Genomic DNA, 20,093 nt, shown 5'->3' with positions numbered 1-20,093 from the left:
GGGGATGGGATCAGAGCTTAAAACATGAGCACTCAGTTTGCAAAAGGCTATGGATGTGAGTGGAAACCCACAATCCACTTGCTGGGTCCCCATGAGGATGAAGGCTCCAGTGAGTTCCCTCTGACCACAGTCCAGGGCTGTGAATGGCCTTACTGTCAGATGTGGTTAAGTTAAAATATAACACCTTTTATCATTTAATCTCCATTTTGACACACTTTAAAGTTGTTTCAGTTTTTAAATGTTTTGCTTTCTTTGTCATTGAGGTTTTTCTATGTTTTGCTTTGATACTGTCATTGGGTTTTGGTTTGTGTTGGTGCTGTTGTTTGTTTCTGGTTTGTGTTTTGCATAATTTCCTATATATGAAATCCAAGATAGATAAATATATAGAGACAGCAACTAGATTAAAAAGTACCAAGGGGCATGACAGGAGAGGGTGAGAGGAAAAGGGGAGCTAACAACAATGAGTACAGAAGAAGAAAATACTCTGAAATTGATTGTTGTGATGACTGCAAAATTCTTCTTAATATGACTAAACTATCAAATTGTATGATACAGGAAATATATGCCAATAAAACTATTCAAAAATAAAAGAGCCTCATCATCTGAGGAATTGCTGTTCAATGCAAACCCTTCATTTTACTAATGTTACAACTTAGAAAATGGTACAACTTAAAACTATGAAGATGTTAGATTATATTTTTCTTAACTGGATCTTCTTGAGTTTTTTATGTTAAATTATCCCAAATCTATGAAATAAAGATAATCCCCATATTTTGATGTCATGTAAACTCAAATATCTTACTTTGTAAGTTGCAAAAAATCAATAAAACAAAATAGGAATGGTCATATATTTTTCATTCCATATAATTTAAGTAATTTTAATCCTCTATGTTACTAGAATTTCTCTCTCAAAAATTTAGAAATGACACTTTCTGGATTTCTTACAAATCAAATTATAAGTTTATTACATATTTTATTTATAAACACCAAATTAACTTCTTAACTGTAAGCATATCAGGATTTTGTCATAATTTTATATTGTTTCAAACTATACAGTTATATTTTATGTCAACTTCAATTTTCATGAAAATGTAGCGGTAGAGTCCAACCTGTCAATCAGGTCACACAGACTGATGCTGCCTCCCAGGTGTGTGGCCATTTCTACAACAGAGACAGTGAGAACTCATGCTTCCTCCTTGCTCTTCTCCTTCCTCCTTGCTTGCACTCTGTCTCCAGGCATGGTCCCACGTGGACAGCTGACCACAGGAATCATCTCTGAGCTGTCTACATGCCCTGCCATGTAACCACTGACCCTGGGTCCATGGACACTGCACTTGCTGGCCTGTGGTCTGCCTGCATGTAGCTTCACTTTTCTGCGTCACCAGCCTTCAGCTATGTGAGTATGAAGGGGCCTCTGGCTAGCTTCAGACCCATGGGCTTGAGCTGGACTGACCTGGGATGTTTTCTTTTAAGTTACATAGAAATGAGTGTCACTGGTTTTGTTTCCCTAGACAATTCAGTGTAACACAACACCCTGTCCACTCAAAAATAAAGAAGGGCACACATCATCTACACCATATATCTTCTCTAAAAAGTATCACTTTACAGATTCTATAGAAATTAAGGTATATTCAATTTTCTATATTACTCCTGATACAGTTAGCCCCTACTTTGCGAAGTTTGCTTCACATCACTTCATTATAATGAAAGCCATACATTATTACTATCTGTTTTCACTATGCTTCCAAAGATGTTTTTCAATTTTACTCAAAAAACAAAACTAACGTTTAGTGTTTGCAGCCAGCCAAGCAGCAAGGGTGGTGTGGCCAAGCTCCTTCCCAAAGAACTACTGCCAACAAATTAGTTTTTATTTATATTAGCAGTATATTTACCCTGTCATCCCTGCTTTTACTATTTGTTAGTGTTATTTTAGGTTTTATGTGTTATTTATTATGATACCATGAGTTATGTGAGGAGTCTGGAAATACTCAAAACTTGACCTCAAAAGCAATGTTTGTTTGTTTAGAGGTAACTGCTGCTCTTTGTGTCACTTCAGCTAATGCAAGGCTGCAGAGGCCCGCTGCTTTCAGATAGGGGGGAAGTCCGTACACAGTCCCAAGGATTAAACTTCAGCAAACTGTTAAGTGGTCTTTCTTCTTTGGTTTCAGTAGAGGGCGCCATGACACCAATGCATTTACAGACTGCCCTGGCGGGAGGCTTCAAAATAGAAGATATTTTGCAGACTTGCTGATTTTTACCTAGTAACAAACATGGGTGACTAAAAAGTATTTATTGTGCAGCCCAAAAGCACATTAATAAGATGTTGGCTTATTAATAAAACTTCACATTCATGACCTCACCATTATCCTTCAGTTTTTCGTGCAAGTAAGCTGAATCATGTCTCGTCTCTACCCTCTAGTGCTCTTAGATGGTTCTTCAGAGTCTACTTTGTCAACTTTACATGAATGCTTTATTTGACGAGAAGGACTATCTATGTACAAACATGCAAACACATGTCCTTGTGCCCTGGCTCACACCAACCTGAGATGCTGCCTTCTCAAAGCCATCAGGGTTCAGGGAAGGCATGATGTGGATGCGTGTGCTGTGGATCAGGTTCACGATGGTTGCATTCCCCTTCTGGTACTCATTGCACAGGTACTGGGCCAAGAAAATCAGCAGTTCTCGTCCGACTGCCTCATTGCCATGCATATTTCCAATGTATTTAAATTCAGGCTCGCCTAAAAGACAAAAGACAATAGATGGTATGGAAATATTTCCTATATTGTCCAGGAGAGAGCAAGTGGCATACAGTGCTGAAGGTGTGACATTAATTATGGAGTTATTGATTATGGAGTTAAGACACTCAGTAAAAAAACCTTCCAGTCCGCACAGGCCTGGTAACCTTCTGTGACATCAACCACTGGGAACCTGTGGAGCTGGACAACTCTTTTCAATATGACCCAACTCTTGAAGTTCATGATATGTGAATGATATGTTAATGAAACTTTTTTTTAAAGAAAATAAAATCCTATGGTGCACAGTTCTACTCTAACATGCATGAAGTTGAAAATCACTTCATGTTTTGTTTTGCTTTTTAACCTTTATTAAGCCTGGCTGACAGCTTCTTTTCCCTGCAGAATTGATAGCGACAGCCCTGGCATGCGTTGAAAATGAACCGCCCGTAGGGTTCCAGTTAATACATGTATGCGTTTATTCCAAGTGAAATGCACTTAAAACATGTGTCTACAATCTGTGGATGGCAGAAGAAAAGTTCTCTCAAGAGCTCACTTGTCTTAGCCTTAAAAAAGTGTCTTCAAAAGAGAACAGCAAGGTCCAGTCACAATGGTGACGCCCAAGGTACCTGGTCAGCCAGTTGGACTGACAGCAGAGCGACCATTTCAGACGGTTAGGGGATTGTTTGGAGTTCCAGAGGGTTCATCTTGACAGTGTCTCAAACGACAAAGGATCATGGGGGCTTATTAGGAAGATGTTTTCAGGAAACTGAAAATAGTGTTGGTAAGAAAAAGGCCAGAAAAAATCGTACCAAGAATCTCATTTTCCCTATAATATATACATACAGTCTTCAAGGATAGCAAAGGCTGACCTAAAAAAATCCATTGGGCAATTTTGTTTCCACCTGCCCCTCTCTCCCGCCTTGTCAGTCTACCCTTTCTAGAGATGGCACTTTCCTGGGTTTCTCCTCCCGTCCTGTCCTTGTGTCCCCCACTCCTGGAGCCAGCAAGTTCTCTCCCTCTTTCAACTGTACCACCCCTTCTTCCCTGCCTGCTTTCCCAAGAGAGTTCATTTCATACTATCAAAAGCTTAGCTTTCAGTCTTACCCAGCCATCCTCCAGCCCTGACCTCAACCCTTCAGACTGATTTTTGTTTCCAAAACTCGAAGATCATTTCAAAGGAACACGATTTGAGTCCCTCGCAGATACCAGGGCTACATGTGACATGGTGGAATCAAGAAAGGACGAAAAGGAAGGCAAAAGCATGGAGACCTAGATGGAGGATATGTCAAAAAACAAGAGCTTCACATTTTTACATTTTGTTTAATAAAGGTTTCTACTGTTTCATAGCAACACTTGTTGACTTATCCCTGCAAATATCAAAACACCCCACACATTCCTCTGTCCTTCTAGTCCCCTCTCCCCAGCAACCCTCCCACTTTAGTAACCGCTCTAGCGACATGGCGCTGTGCATAACGCAGAGGTATTGTCATCAATTCCCATTTTACAAGCTAACACTGAACTTTAAGAGGCCTGACCCCGTCACTGAAACTAGGATTCCAAGACAGGTGTTCTGGATTATTCTGAGCTATAGTGGGATAGATGATGATTGATAGATAGACAGATAGATAGACAGACAGACAGACAGACAGACAGACAGATAGATAGATAGATAGATAGATAGTGATTAAAATCATGTACTTTAAAGCTAGACAGCTGCTTTGGTTTAAGTCCTAGCACCAATTTTGGCTGATGTGAAGATGTTACTTCAGTTCGCTGGCGCCATGCTTCTTCATTTGTTAAACAGAAAAAAATGAGAAACAAAGCTCCATTTAGTTCATTCAGATTCATAACAACTCTACAGGGCAGATTAGAACTGCCCCTGTGATTTCCCAGGCTGTAAACCTTTATGGGAGCAGAAAGCTTCCTCTTTCTCCCACAGGGCGACTGGTGGGTTTGAGCAACTGACCTTGTGGTTAGCAGCCACAGCATCAAACACTTTGCGACTCTAAAGCTCCCAAATCAGGTATCACTAGAGCTAAGTGAAATAAGGGCTGTAAATGCTTAAAACAATATCTAACCAATAAGTGCTCTGTGTTTGTTATAATTATTTTTAATATTATCATCATGTTACATTATCTTTAATTGTGAGGTACTTTGCCAAACAGAGGATCCCTGTGACATAGTTGGCTATGTGCTGGGTGGTGAACCTCAAAAGATTCACGCACCCCAGCTGCGCCCAGGAGGAAAAGGAGGCTTTCTGCTTAGCCTCAGAAATCACAGGGCAATTCTACTCTATCCCATAAGGTTGTCAGGAGACAGAATCGACTCAATGGCAAGGGGTTGAATTTCTGTTACCATACAAAACCTAATTTTCTCTTTAGAGCAGTCAAAGAAAATGGGAAGCACAGATATTTCATTAACATTAGTATACATATGCAAATGAAGGTCTCAGAATTCAAATCGAAATCCCCAGTGTTCTTTACTGCTGCTTACTATTGCTTTTTAGGAATACTAATGAAGTTGTAGAGCATTGCAGCAAGTGATCTTAATTAGTTATGTTGTTAGGCTCCTTCCTGCTTCATCTCTTCCATGGGCCCAACCTGTGGAATGAAAAGAATTTTCCTTTTTGCAAAATTAGTAGAGCCGCTCGATTCTGATGTAAGAAAAAAATTTGGAAGTGCTTTCTCCTGGAAATAAATGTTCTAAATATTCTTCACATCTTGAAGGACTACGAAACATGGGAGGGGAAATAGCTCTTAACCACAGGACGCCAAGCAAGCCCTTTTGTGACGGGGCTTATGCTGAGCTGAATCTATGGGTCAGGAGGGAGTAGTACTGTGCATACCCTTCGTAAAGCTACAAGGTTGCCATAAATCAGAAACAACTTGATGACAAAGGGTTTGGGTCTTTTCTTTGTTTGGTTTTTGGTCCATACTTGCCCAGAAGGTAAGAGAAGAGATGTGCTTCTGATTTTTGAAAATTATATTTACCTTCTTGCGTTCCATCAAAGTTGTGTGCATTATAATTTCCCCAACATTGTAGTAAACAGCCCAAAGCTTATTCCACAGTGCCACCAGAGCTCCTTGCTCGGTATTAATTTATAAAGGCATGAGAAATGAAAACAAAGCTATGTAACCAGAGGGGTATTAGAAGCCTGCTTCTCTAAAATTTACAAAGTGGCAAATCATTAACAAGCATCACACAAGAGTAGATGAAGTATATTGGAATTCTTCTATTACTTTTCAGGTTATACCAAATTTTTAACAGAAATAACAGAATCACAGTCATTTTGCTCAGCTGTTTGTGTGGTGGCTTCAGGCAATTTTGTATTTCCATCTGAATACTTGGTGCATGGCATTACCCATTCCACAGCCACTGCCCCCCCCCCACGTCCCACTGCTGCTTCACTCGTGTACATGGCTGCCTGTGTATGAAGAGAGAGTTATGGACTAGTATCAGACTGATGGAGTTGTTCTGGACTGGGCTGGGATGTTTGCTTGATATATGATTACTTCTTGATATAAAGCTCTCTCTTACACAGATAAGAGTTTCACTGAATTTGTTTCCTTAGTGAACCCAGTCTAACACAACTGTATATGAAATACTTCTCAGAGACAAATCTCCTTCAATGCAAGGGAAATCAGAAGTTTTGCTACAAAACTCATAGAAATCTTTAATCCACAAAAATATCAAAACACACCCCCTTACTGAAGGGTTGCGGGGAGGAGATGAGCCAGTCAGGATGCAGGGTAGCAACGATGAAACATATAACTTTCCTCTAGTTCTTAAATGCCTCCTCCTCTCCCCCCATTATCATGATCCCAATTCTACCCTACAAATCTCGGTAGACCAGAGGATGTACATTGGTACAGACAGCAACTGGAAACACAGGGAATCCAGGACAGATGACTCCTTCAGAACCAGTGGTGAGAGTGGCGATGCCTGGAGGGTGGAGGGAATGTGGGGTAGAAATGGGGAAACAATTACAAGAATCTACGTATAGCCTCTCTCTGGGGGATGGACAGCAGAGAAGAGGGTGGCGGGGGGGGGGGGACTTCGGACAGTGTAACATATGACAAAAAAATAATAATTTATGAATGATGAAGGGTTCATGAGGGAGGAGGAGGAGGGGGAAAATGAGCAACTGATATTAAGGGCTCAAGTAGAAGGCAAATGTTTTGAGAATGATGATGGCAACAAATGTACATATGTGCTTGACAATAGGGATGGATGTAGGGATTATGATAAGAATGGTACGAACCCCAATAAAATGATTTTTTAAAATATCAAAACATTTAACTATTGCTTTTCTTGACATCTCTCCCCTCTAGGTCTATGCGCTTCTGAAGGCAATCATTACACCTCTTGAGTCCTCCTCACTAGAATTGTGCATTCCTCAACTCACTCCACAACAGGTGGCATCCTCAGAGGGCTTTGTATTTTCAGAAGACAAATGGTCTAGAAGGCAAGATCAGGCTTGAAGGGTGGATGGAGTAAGCTGTTCCAACAAAACGCTGAGCCCTTCCAACCTCAAAGAAGGAGCAGGTGCACTGTGATGGAGAACTATATCTGTAGTATAACTCTCTCGGCTTTTTCTCATTAGTGCAGTTTTCTATTTTCTTAAAACTTCTTCTTAATAGGCTCCTCTGCTCTCTTGGGAACTCTGGGATGTCCATGGATTATTCTTTTGGAGTTCCAAAAGCAACTGTTACATCCTTCTGAGCTGACCTCTCTTCCTAAACTTTAGCAGGCCCAGCCAGTCCCTCAGAAGCCACTGTTTTGACTGGACTTTTTACAGGCACCCTAACCAGACTAAAAGGAGCCCTGGTGGCTTAACCCAGGATTTCTGCATTGGGCTGCTAACCGCATTAACAATTTGAAGTCACTAGCTGCTCCATGGAAAAACGATGGAGCTTTCTATCCCCGCAAAGAGTAAGTCTGGGAAACCCACAGGGCAGTTCTATCCTGTCATGCAGGATTGCTGAGTCAGAACTGACTCTGACTCCAGTGCATTGATCTTGTTTTGTTTTCTGAAAAACAGACAAACATAGGTATATTACTGGGAGAATTTGTCTGCAATCCTCTACTGATTGCCAAGACATGTTTAAACACTTATTTTTTTAATAAGCCTGTGTGTGTGTGTGTGTGTGTGTGTGTGTGTGTGTGTGTTAGTCTGGGTAGATAAGAGAAACAAATTCATAGACACTCATGTGTGTAAAAGAAAGAGCTTTATATAACAAGTACGTGTATATTAAGAAAACATCCCCCCAACAAAAGAAAAAAAAAAGAAAACATCCTAGCCCAGTTCAGATCAAGTCCATAAGTCTGATATTAGTCCACATGTCTGATACCAATCTGTAAACTACTCTTTAGACTCACACCACACATGTAATAACACCAAATGCAGGAAGATCACAGGCCAGTGGGTGGGAAGTCTTGTGGATCCACTGGCACTGTAAGCATCGCAGCACTGGCAGGGGTCTCCACATGGTCTCGCCAGCTCAGGGCACTAGCATAGATCCATGTGTCTTGTCAGCTGCAATGTCCCCCATGGAGTGATCTGAGAGAGCTGTGTCTCCCGCCTCTAAGGATGAATAACGGAATTCCCAGAATCCTCAGGAGAAGGTCAAAGCCCCACAGAGGCCTCATTGGCTATGATCTGATTGACAGGTAAACTCCACCCCTTCACTCAGAAGCCTCTCAAATTGACAAATGAGTATATAACTACCACAATGTGTGAATTAGAAGCCTCACAGTGTTGCTTTTAAATGTCTTACCTCATATGTCTATTGTATAAGGAGGTATCAAAAAGTTCTTTAGAAACAGAATTGAAAGATGGATACTGGAAGCATATTGGAAGCATTCGTGAAGTTCCTGAGACATTGTCATATTTGTGAGAACAATATAAAAATAATGACCATAATGATAGGCGTCAAGGTTAAAAACTGAAAGCGTCCCAATGCCTTGCTGGTCTGACTCCAGACCTTCCCTCCCAAAGCCAGAGTTCTCTGTTTAAAGCACAGCTATCCAAGCGTCAGTTCTACAGTTGTGTTAGTCTGGGTAGACTAGAGAAAGAAACCCATGGACACACATGTGTGTACAAGAAAGAGATTTATATACAAGAGCAATTGAACATTCAGAAAACATCCCAGCCCAGGACAGATCAAGTCCATAAGTCTGATATTAGCCCATATGTCCGCTACCATGGGTAGAAAGTGTTTGGAGCCAGTGGCATTGGAGACATCTCAGCGCTGGCAGGGCTCTCTGCATCAGGGTGGGTCCATGAGTCTTGTCAGCTGCTATGTCTCCCAGGGTGCGAGCAGAGAGTCTCCCACCAGATTTCCCACAATTCTCAAGAGAAGGCCATGCCCACACAGAGGCCTCATCATTGGTTATGATCTGATGGACAGGCTAGACTCCACCCCTACATTCTTAATCCTCAAATTGACAAATGATTATATAACTACCATATAACCAATCAACAAATTCACCATGGAGGACAAAACTGTTGACGATAACTTTACATTCCATGTGGTCTACCCCTAGTTGACTTGTCTAACACATTTTACCTGCTTCTAACCATTTGTAATAATGCTTCTCAGAGTAAGTTCAGTTTCCTTGTTATTTTTTTTATATTTTATTAGTGACTCATACAACTCTTATCATAATCCATACATATGCACACATCAATTGTATAAAGCACATCTGTACATTCTTTGCCCTAATCATTTTCAAAGCATTTGCTCTCCACTTAAGTCCTTTGCATCAGGTCCTCTTTTTTTCCCCTCCCTTCCTGCTCCCCGCTCCCTCATGAGCCCTTGATAATTTATAGATTGTTCTTTTGTCATATCTTGCCCTATCTGGAGTCTCTCTTCCCCCCCTTCTCTGCCGACCGTCTCATGGATATCTCATGGAGGAAATCACATGTTGATCCTTGTAATCAGTTCCCCTTTCCAACCCACTCACCCTCCACTCTCCCAGCATTGCCCCTCACACCCCTGGTTCTGAAGGTATCGTCCACCCTGGATTCCCTGTGCCTCCAGCTCCCATATGCACCAGTGTACAACCTCTGCCCTATCCAGTCCTGCAAGGTAGAATTTGGATCCTGGTAGTTGGGGAGAGGAAGCATCCAGGATCTGGGGGAAAGCTGTGTTCTTCATCGGTACTACATCGCACCCTGACTGACCCATCTCCTCTCCTAAACCCCTCTATGAGAGGATCTCCAGTGGCCGACAAATGGGCCTTAGGTCTCCACTCTGCACTTCCCCCTTCATTCACTATGGTATATATATCTATATCTATCTATCTATCTATCTATCTATCTATCTATCTATCTATCTATCTATCTATATATATATATATATATTTGTTGCATGATGCCTTATACCTGGTCCCTTTGGCACCTCGTGATTGCACAGGCTGGTGTGCTTCTTCCATGTGGGCTTTGTTGCTTCTGAGCTAGATGGCTGCTGTTCACCTTCAAGGGGGTATAGCTCAGTGGTAGAGTGCATGCTTAGCATGCATGAGGCCCTGGGTTCGATCCCCAGTACCTCCTTTTTATTTTTAATAACTCAGATTGAAAATACACATTCATTAATGTGGTTATTCGATAACCCTGCTTCTCTCTAGATTGTAATATCTCTTAGTACTGAGATAGTATTTATTTTACCACACACACGTGTCAGCCAGGCCTAAGACACACTTTGGAATATAGTAAGAGCACAATTATTACCTATAGCATAAATTCATGAGCAAATGAGTAAGTGGTCTTGTTTTAAACCCCACCTTCCGAGCTGCTGACAGAAGTGCATTCTTTTGAGATGCAGTTGCAGGCTCGGCTATTTGACCGCCTTTCAGGAACAATGGAGATGTCCAGGCATAACTGCAGGAGACTCAAGGCAGCACCTGGGAGCCTGTGTACATGTGGGACCCAGTGTCAAGGTTTGCTGCTGTGTCCTACATTTCTAGGAAGGAATGGACATTCTTCTTGGGAAAAGGCAGCAGTGGCGTGAACAACTGATTTCTCATGAAGATTAATATCCATGGGCACCAGGGAACCACAAACCTCTTCAGACAAGAAGGCTATTTTGTCTGGTAAGGTCTAAATAAAGGGTCCTGAAGAGGCTTTGCCTTCAGAATTCTTAATTCAGAAATGGGGACAAAATGGAAAACTCTGGACTCTGAATGGTGCTCTCTATGCATGCTTCCTGACAGTCTATTATAAAGCAAACAATGGTGCCTCATTATGGCTTCATTTCTAACCCATATTGATTAAAGAGACAGCACCTACACCATGCTGGGATACACTTTCCTGTTTACAAGGTTTACAGTGAAGAGCAAATCCCAGGTTTAATAGGCTTCTGCTTCCCTGTGCGTCACTCTGTGTGGACACAGGGGATTATGCACTCGTACACACTCACCAGCTCATTAGTCTCCTAGCAACGGGGGCAAAAGGCAGCATGAAATCATCTCCACACACGGGAATAGCTTTTTTACCTTCATCATCTTTTCCTCCCTCACTGCCCAATTCGTCTTCCCTTTACCCAGTAATGATCCTGAGGCCCTGATCTTGCAAAGGAGGACTCAGGACATTTTGCTCGGGTCCCAGAGGAGAGAGGCTCAGGAAATCCAGGCCCCGTTGCATCAATCCCACCCCCATCCACAATTTTGCAAAACTATTGGTTTTCCAATTACTTCATAGGATCATTGATCAAGTGATCAATGAAAGATAATCACCTCACAAATCAAATGGAGCCTTTGTGTCTGAGTTTATGCCTTTCCATCTGTGGCCTAGAACAGTGTACCTGATATTATTTGCCATCTAATCAAGCAAGATAAAAATAATTTCTATCTTCATCTTTTCATTTTTATTGTTTTATTTTTGTTGTTAATACATCATTTTATTGGGGGCTCGTAGAGCTCTTATAACAATTCATGTATCAATTGTTGATACATGTTTACATAATTTCCCATCATCATTTTTAAAACATTTTCTTTCTACTTGAGCCCTTGGTATCAGTTTTTTCCCCACCTTCCCCTACCCTCCCACCCTTGTGAACCCTTCATAATTTATAAATTATTTTTATTTTCATATTTACATCACCCGCTGTCTCCTATCATTCATGTTTCTGTTTTCCATCCCCCTGGGTGAATAAAAATAATTTCTAATAGCCGGACATCATCAGCTTTCTTCACCACATTTGCTTATGCACCAATTCTACCTTCAGTGATCGTGTAGGTAAGGTGAGCATCAAGGAATGGCAGTGTTCTTGTGTTGAGGGAAGACTTGAGTAGAGGCCCCAAAGTCCATCTGCTACCTAATACATTAACATATAAATATAATGTACATAGACCAATATCCCTATCATTATATATTAGTATATTTACATATGTACATGCCTATATTTAAACCACTATATATACCTTTTGTCTCCTAGTTCCTTCCTCTATTTCCTTTTACTTCTCATTTGACTCTCAGAAATGCCTCTTGACTATATTACAATTGATCAAAGCAGGCATTTTACACCTTCTTCAGCGACTGTAAATCCCTTGTCATTCTCTTGTCCCTGAGTTTGTTGCCTCCCTGCTCCCTTTCCTCTGCCTCTTCCTCTCCCAGGTCTCCCTGGAACCATCCCCTGAGTTGGTTTCTCCTGGGGTCTTAGTCATCTAGCAGAGAAGCAACAAAGCCCCCATGGAAGAAGCATGCCAACTGCATGTCAGAGGTGTTGACAGGATCAGGTATCAGAAGATCACAAACAATTTTATCAATGTGAAGGATAGGCACCAGAGTGGAGGCCCAAACCTCATCTGTAGACAAGTGGACATCCTCTCACAGAAGGCTCACATGGAAGGGATGATTCACCCAGGGTGCAGTACAGCACCAACAAAACACACAACACTCCTCTGTCATGACCCAAGTTCTACCTCATGTATCCAGCTAGACAAGAGCATGTACATTGGAACAAATAAGAGCTTTCGACACACAAAATCCAGGATAGATAACCCTCTCGGAAACAGTAAGAAGAGTAGCAATACCATGAGGATATGGAGAGAGTGGGTAGGGAAGGGGAGAAGGGGGAACTGATGGCAATGATGAATGACCCCGCCCTGCCCCAGGGGGACAAATAACAAAAATGTGGGTGAAGGGACACAGCAAACAGTGTAAGATATGAATATATATATATATATACATATAATTTATTAAGGATTCATGAGGGTGGAAGATTGGGGGAGGGAACAGAAAACAGCTGATATCAAAGGGCTCAAGTAGAAAGATAATGTTTTGAAAATGATAGCAACATATGTACAAGTTCACTTAATATAATTGATTTATGGATTGTTATATCTGTAAGAGCCCCCAATTAAATATTTAATAAAATAATTTCTAAAATTTAAAAATAACACCCACATCTTTAATGAAGAAATAACAATATAAATTCCAGATCAGAGCAAATGACTTTGTTATGCTCCATGCTTGTAACTTTCATTTTCTCCAACAATATGTTAGTATGATATGATGTAACAAAACCAGTAGACTTAGTATCTTAAAGAAATTAAATTTAAAATACATTTAACTAAAATTCAATCCAATTTTCTTACATAAATTAAAGAGGTTAAAAATAAATAAATTTTACACCTACTTAGGCTTAGTATGTGGGTGAAGTCTGAGCCTGAAGAGAGGTGAAGAAATCCATATCCTTATGCAGGGTTTCAAACCAGTTTGTTCCAGTTTTACACGCTGGCTTTTCTGTTTTGTTGGGTTTTTCATTTCCATCCCAAATATATTGAATCAGAATCCCAGTTTCACAAGATCCTCAGACGATTTTTATGTATACATGACTCACCTAAGGTTCTATGAAAAATCACCTGGAGATCTTAAACGGTGAACTCTAACTCAGTACACTTGGGGAGTAGATGCAAATTCTTATTAGGGACTTGAAATAGACTGAAGAAGCTTTCCGCCCTGCCAGAAGTGATTAGACCCGAGCCAAGGGCCCCGAAAGGGGAAGTCCATACACTTGGTAGGCAGAGACTAAGAGAAATTATCAAATAAAAAGTAAAAATGGGTGAGGGAGAGGTATCTTTCTTTTTTATTTTTTCTTTCTTTCTTTTTAAAATCTTTTTATTTTAAAAAGATATCCTTATATTTGTTTTCACTTCCTATTTGATCCACGGTTAGGTTAGTCTCTCTGGAGATATATGTATATTTCCATTTTACTGGAGCTCTACTGATGTTTATGGCAATCCATAGTTCAATTAGATCAAGTGTGATTACACAAGTGTTGCCACCAGCATTTTCCAAACATTTCCTTTCAGCTGGCACTCTGTATCAACTCTTTATCCCCACCCTACCCCCCAAGAGCCCTTATTATTATTATTCCTTGTTATTCCAATAAGTTATTGGAACAATTATTTCCTATATTTGTTATTCCAATAATATTGTTGTTATTCCTTCCCACCTACTCCCTACCCCCCCTATCTATTTTCAACCATGACAAAGCGCTACTCACTCTTCTAGTCTAGCATAATAAGGGCTATCTTATTAGAATTCATTGTGAAAACTTACCCCATTCACCCTACTGCCCTGAACTTCCCCATTCATGCTCCTTTTGTTGCCAAAACTCAAAGAACATTTAAGAGAAACACAATTTGAGTTCCCCCAGGGTGTCAAAATCATCGTTTGGATGTGGTGCAAATTGAATGATCGGATTGTAGAAGTCTCTCGGGTTAGAGATAGGGATACACTGCCTTCAGAATCCTGTATACCTGGTGGGGGGGGGATTATTTTGAGAAATAATAGATTTACACTTTGATATTTTTGTTTGACAAATGTTTCTATGATTGTTATAGCGATACTTTTCTACCTACCTTCAAATATCTAAGCTTGAGCCAAATAACCCTGGCTTCTTTTCTGTTAACTGATTTACCAAAATCTCTTTTATTGAGTTGTTTAAAGGATTCAATGGGAAAACATTCACAGCAGGTATCCAGTAAGCGGGAACAATATGACCAATGACTCATCTCTCCCACTGAAGCTGCAGAGAAACTTCGAAGAGGAAGACCATAGGCTCTGAGAGCTATCACACAGTGGTTGATCCTAAGTGGAATTCCAAGTGTAAAATAATTCACTTGAATATTTAATTCTCCCAGGTATAATAGACGATAATGAAAGTCTAGATTTAGCCCGCAATACTCAATTTCTCTCATTTGGACATGTATGTAAATTAGGTGACTATCTCATTAAAATGCAAGTCCCAGTTCAGCAGGTCTGCCAGTGGGACGTGAGAATCCCCAGTTCTAGCAAATTCCCCAGTTAGACCAGGTTACTGATCTTTGAGAGGAAGGGCTATGAGGAATTTCCAAAATGTTTGATATGGGGAGAGAAGGGAAAGAATGGATGAAAATGGTAATAATAAACTCTTCAAAAACTTGACTTTATTTTTATTCATTGTTAGCTCACTCCCCCCCACCCACACAAAAGGTATATAGTGCCAAAAGGTGTACATGGGCTCAAGTCTAAGATTCACAATAAATCCTCATGACAAAAAAAGTACCTGTTAATGTCTCCTAAACTAGATGTTAGATGCAGTGCAGAAAGACAATATAATATTAGAGGGTTTACTGAAACAATGCTCCAATGTTCCAGAACTATTCAGATTAGAGGAAAGTATGTTGTTCTCAATTTAAAATGCAATGTTTAAATTTTAAATATACATTAAATAATTATGCTTTGGTTTACATTTGTAAAGTACTTGTGAATAAATTATAAGTAATTGTGGATCCTTATTTGTGTTATCATAATTTGCTTATGTTCTCTCACTAAAGTACTTTTCTAACTTTACCTCTCACTCCACCTCATGCATCTTCTATTCTTTTATTTATTTATTCAGGGACTAGGAGGAACATGAGAGGTTCCCATACCTCCAGTGAAGAAGAGAAGATAATAAAGGAAGGGAGGGACAAAAGCTCATTTGGTCAAGTAGATTAAGTAAACAGATCCACATCTCCCCAACAAAGAATAGAAATAGAAATTTCCAATCTTATAATGCTTTTTTTTATTAGTTTTTCTTAATACTTTACCTGGGCTACAGGTTGCACTACAAACCTCAAGGTCAACTTACTGAAACCCCTATAGGACGGGATAAAATTGCCCCTGTGAGTGGGTGGATAATCCCTTCAGGACCAGTAATGAGAGTGGAGGGTAGAAGGACCGTGGGATAGAGAAGGAACTGATTACAAGGATCTACATATAATCGCCTCCTTGGGAGAGCGACAACAGAAAAGTGGTTGAAGGGAGAAGACGGACAGTATAAGACACGACAAAATAATTTATAAATTATCAAGGGTTCATGAGGGAGTGGGGAGCGGGGAGGGAGGGGGGAAATGAGATGATGCCAGGGGCTTAAGTGGAGTGCTAATGATGAGGGCAATGAATGTACAAATATGCTTTACACAATTGATGTATGTATGGATTGTTATAAGAGTTGTATGTGCCCCTAATAAAATGATTAAAAAAATTTTTAAAAAACAAAAAACCCTACCCTTGTGAGTGCTATTCTTTTATTAGAAATTTTATTGGCACATAATTTACATATCATATAATTCAGTAGCTGAATCACTCAATCACATCAAGAACAATTGTACAAGCATTCTAGTGCTTCCTCCCCCTCCAGCCTTCATTATTTACTCCTGAGACCCCCTTTCCTTCTCTATCACCCACCCTCTTTCATCAGTTATTATCTTTTGCATCCCCTCCGCCCACTTCACAGCTAGGAGACCCAACAGAAAACAATAACAAACAAAATCACACTAAGGTGGTAAAGTTAAAAACATAATAACATCCAGACAAAAATACAAATAATAAAGAAGGAAATCAATCCCCCAACAACATTCAAAAAACCAGGGAAGAAATTTCTGTTATGGAATCAGTAAGAGATACTTACACCCAGAAGAGAGTCAGGTCCCGTCTATAGGGTGGTCAACTGACCACGTGTCAAGTTTGATCCATGATCTCTGCCTGGTAGTAAGCCCAATCTAGACTCTTGTCTGTGGCTCGGGTGGATCTGCCAGTGGCTCAATCTGACCAGAGCCCCTGCAGATAGGTTTTGGGTTCTCACACTCCTCCACAAATAGGGTGTTCAAAAGTTTTGCTCTGATGCTTTTCTCCTCACCTCATTCAAGTTTTGTCATTGTCATCGATCACGCAAGATGGTGCGCTTCTTCTGTGTGGACTTAGTGGACTCCTCACTTAGCTGGCTGCTTGTTTGAATACAACCTTTAAGACCCCACACACTATTCTGATCGCTAGGTGGGCACCATTGGCTTTCTTCACCACACTTTGCTGTAGTGCCCTTATCTTCAGTGATCATTTCATGAAGTTGAGTACTTAGAAGTTGTTCCAAATTGGAGCTAGGATTTAGTGTGAGTCAAAACCCATTCCTAGATCTATGCTTTTCCCCCCTGTAACTTGGGAGCCAATACATACGTCATATCATTCCATAATTCAATCATGGCGAACATAATTGTGCAATTTCATTTACTGAAAAATAAAGGAACAAATAACACAGCTTCAAGAGGGCAAGCTTCAATAGCAATGCGCCTCTACGGTATGCCTTAATATTAAAAAAAGCATAAGGTATGCCTTAATATTAAAAAAGCATAATTTAACAGAATGGCCGTCACTGGGTATGCACTGGGCTGCTAACCACAAGGTCAGCAATTCGAAACTACCAGTTGCACCTCAGGAGAAAGACAGGCTTTCTACTCCTGTAAAGAGTTACAGTCTAGGAAATTCACAGGGGCAGTTCTACCCTGTCCTATAGGGTCGCAGTGTCAACAATGACTTAATGGCAGCAAGATGTTTCGCACCATTCGGTATTTTACCCTTAGATTCCTTTAATATTTCAATGCCAGGTTTTAATATTGTTTTTAGGTGGGGTTTTTTTTTTCAGCTTACGATATACGGATCATGCTCTTCCCTTGTAGTTTTCTAGTTCCAGGTATTGGAACATTTCATTATGATCCCTTATTTGTCTTCTCCATCTGCCCTTTGGAAATTTTTCTTTAGCTCTTTTAATTCATCATTTCTTCCATTTGCTTTAGCTCCTCTTCCTTCAAAAGCAAATTTCTGAATTTCTTTTGACATCCACTTTTGTCTAGTCTTTCCTGTCTCTTTAATGCCCTTGGCTTTCTTCATATGTGATCTTCTCGATGTTATCCCACAACTCGGCTGGTCATAGGCTATTAGTGTGCAATGCATAAAATTGATTCTTAAGATATTTTCTAAATTCAGGTGGGATATTCTGAAGATTGTATTTTATATCTCATAAATTTGTTTTCATTTTCTTCATCTTCAACCTGGACTTACATATAAGCAATTGATGATCTCGTTTTGGCTGTTGATATTGAGCTTCTCCATCATCTCTTGCCACACATGGAATCCATTTGACTGTGTAGATTTCATCTGGTGAGGTCCATAAGGATAGTTTCCATTTATGCTATTTGAAAAAGGTTTTGCAATGATGTCATTGACCTTGAAATTTTGTGCTTTCTAGCTTCATCTTTATCACCAACTCCATGTACTACAAATATTAATAACCCTTCTTTTGTTTCTGACTTTCACGTTCCAATCACCAGCAATTTTCAAAGCACCTTGATTGCCCATCTGAGCAATTTGCGATGGGAAAAAATGGTAGAATTCTTTAATTTCATCACTGGCTTTAATTGGCCATGAGTCTTTGAGTAATTGCATTATCTGGCTTCCTAACAAATGTACAGACGCCCTATCACACACAGCATGCTATTTAAAAAAAAGATCTTGAAATGTTTCTTTTTATGTCATTTCTTTTGAATTTGTCATTCTCAGAATAGTAATCCACATGATGACATGATTGGTCAATTCAAAATGGCCAATAGCACTCCATCTCATGCACCTGTCTCTCTAAGTCCACACAGTTACCATATGTTTATGCAAATGTCATGTGCATCTACATTGGTTTGCCAAATGCTTCCTACAAGGGGAACAGTTTCTCAACACCGTGAGGCCAGTTTTCTTATTTTACATCTTGTTGTAAAAAAACAAATACGTGTAACATAGCAAAAATACCTGGTGAGAGTGTAGAGACCATTAACAAACAAACATAGAAGATGTGTTATTTGCATAAGAATACCGTGGCTTTCTTTGTAAGAGTGATGAATAAGCCATGCTGTAAATATACTCTAATTTTAATCTCTGCTTTAAAATAGACATTTTGAAAATGCAATCATCCTTCAGTGTAGGTATATGTGAAATCAACACACACATGTTATGAAATCAACATGTACAAAATATTGAAAGTTAAAAATCCAAACTCACTGCCATCGAGGTGATGCCGATCCATCGTGTTCCTACAGGACAGAGTAGAACTGCCCCTGTGAGTTTCCAATGCTGTAAAATTATTGGAGTGAGAAGCCCCAATTTCTCCTGTGGAGCAACTGGTGGTTTTAAACTGCTAATTTTGCAATTAACAGCCCAACACCTAACCACTATGCCACTAGGGATCCCACACAAATGATAGTCTTGTATTTACTTCTACCTATAAGATTTCTAAAAGTAGGTGGGTAGATTCAAAGAGAATGTACGTTACATATTTCAAAAGACTCTTCCAAAAGAATTGTAGCAATTCACACACCCTCTAGTAATGTCTGAAAGTGTTTGCTTACCCACAGTATGCACAGTAATGGAGAAGACCTCTTTTTCAAGTTTTTCAAACAATTGAGTGCAAAATAAACCATTATAATTTCTTTCACTTTTATTGAAGAGGTTAATTTTTTTCAACTAGTTATTGGCTATCTGCATTCCATTTTACATGTCTTGCCTAATGTTAAGATTTTTCTGTTTTCTGAGATATTATTTCTATTTTTAATCTTTTTATTGATACTTATGTATATTAAAGACATTAAATTTGTGTTTATTATGTAGTCTTACATATATTTTTAAGCTTGAACTTTTAAAAACCTTCATAGGTTTGTTTTTTCCCCCACATAGAAATTCCTACTTTTTTCAAACAAAACCTCTCTCTCACTCTTTAAAATTACATCTGGTGTTTTCTTACCTAGGTAAATGTTCTCCTAAACTTTATTATTTTAAAATTTAAGTTTCACATTTAAATATTCTACTTGAAATATATATATTTTATATGCAGATGATGTAACTGTGCTTGACTTTGATTTATTTCAAATGTAAGCCATTTACACTAAAATTATGATTTCCCCCTCCAAATTGGAATTCTGTAAAACTTGAATCTCTTTCTGAAGATTATGCTACAAAGTTTGGTCAAAAATTATTGCTATGAAATCATACACACTTCAATTAATCAA

The 20,093-nt window shown here is 39.6% G+C and overlaps 1 protein-coding gene and 1 non-coding gene across 2 annotated transcripts in view; one reads left to right on the top strand and one right to left on the bottom strand.

Moving 5' to 3' along the window:
• CPE (carboxypeptidase E) overlaps positions 1-20,093 on the bottom strand; it is a 155,051-nt gene that overhangs the window by 30,109 nt on the left and 104,849 nt on the right. Inside the window, exon 2 of the mRNA XM_075564237.1 lies at positions 2,542-2,738. Coding sequence (XP_075420352.1) covers positions 2,542-2,738 — 197 coding nt within the window. The remainder of the gene's footprint in view (positions 1-2,541; positions 2,739-20,093) is intronic.
• On the top strand, positions 10,219-10,290 carry TRNAA-AGC (transfer RNA alanine (anticodon AGC)). Its single transcript has one exon. It is a non-coding gene; the product is annotated as a tRNA-Ala (tRNA).

Source organism: Tenrec ecaudatus, chromosome 12, assembly GCF_050624435.1.
Source record: "Tenrec ecaudatus isolate mTenEca1 chromosome 12, mTenEca1.hap1, whole genome shotgun sequence".
In the NCBI taxonomy this organism is placed as follows: Eukaryota; Metazoa; Chordata; class Mammalia; order Afrosoricida; family Tenrecidae; genus Tenrec; species Tenrec ecaudatus.
This window is presented reverse-complemented; position numbering and strand designations above follow the sequence as displayed.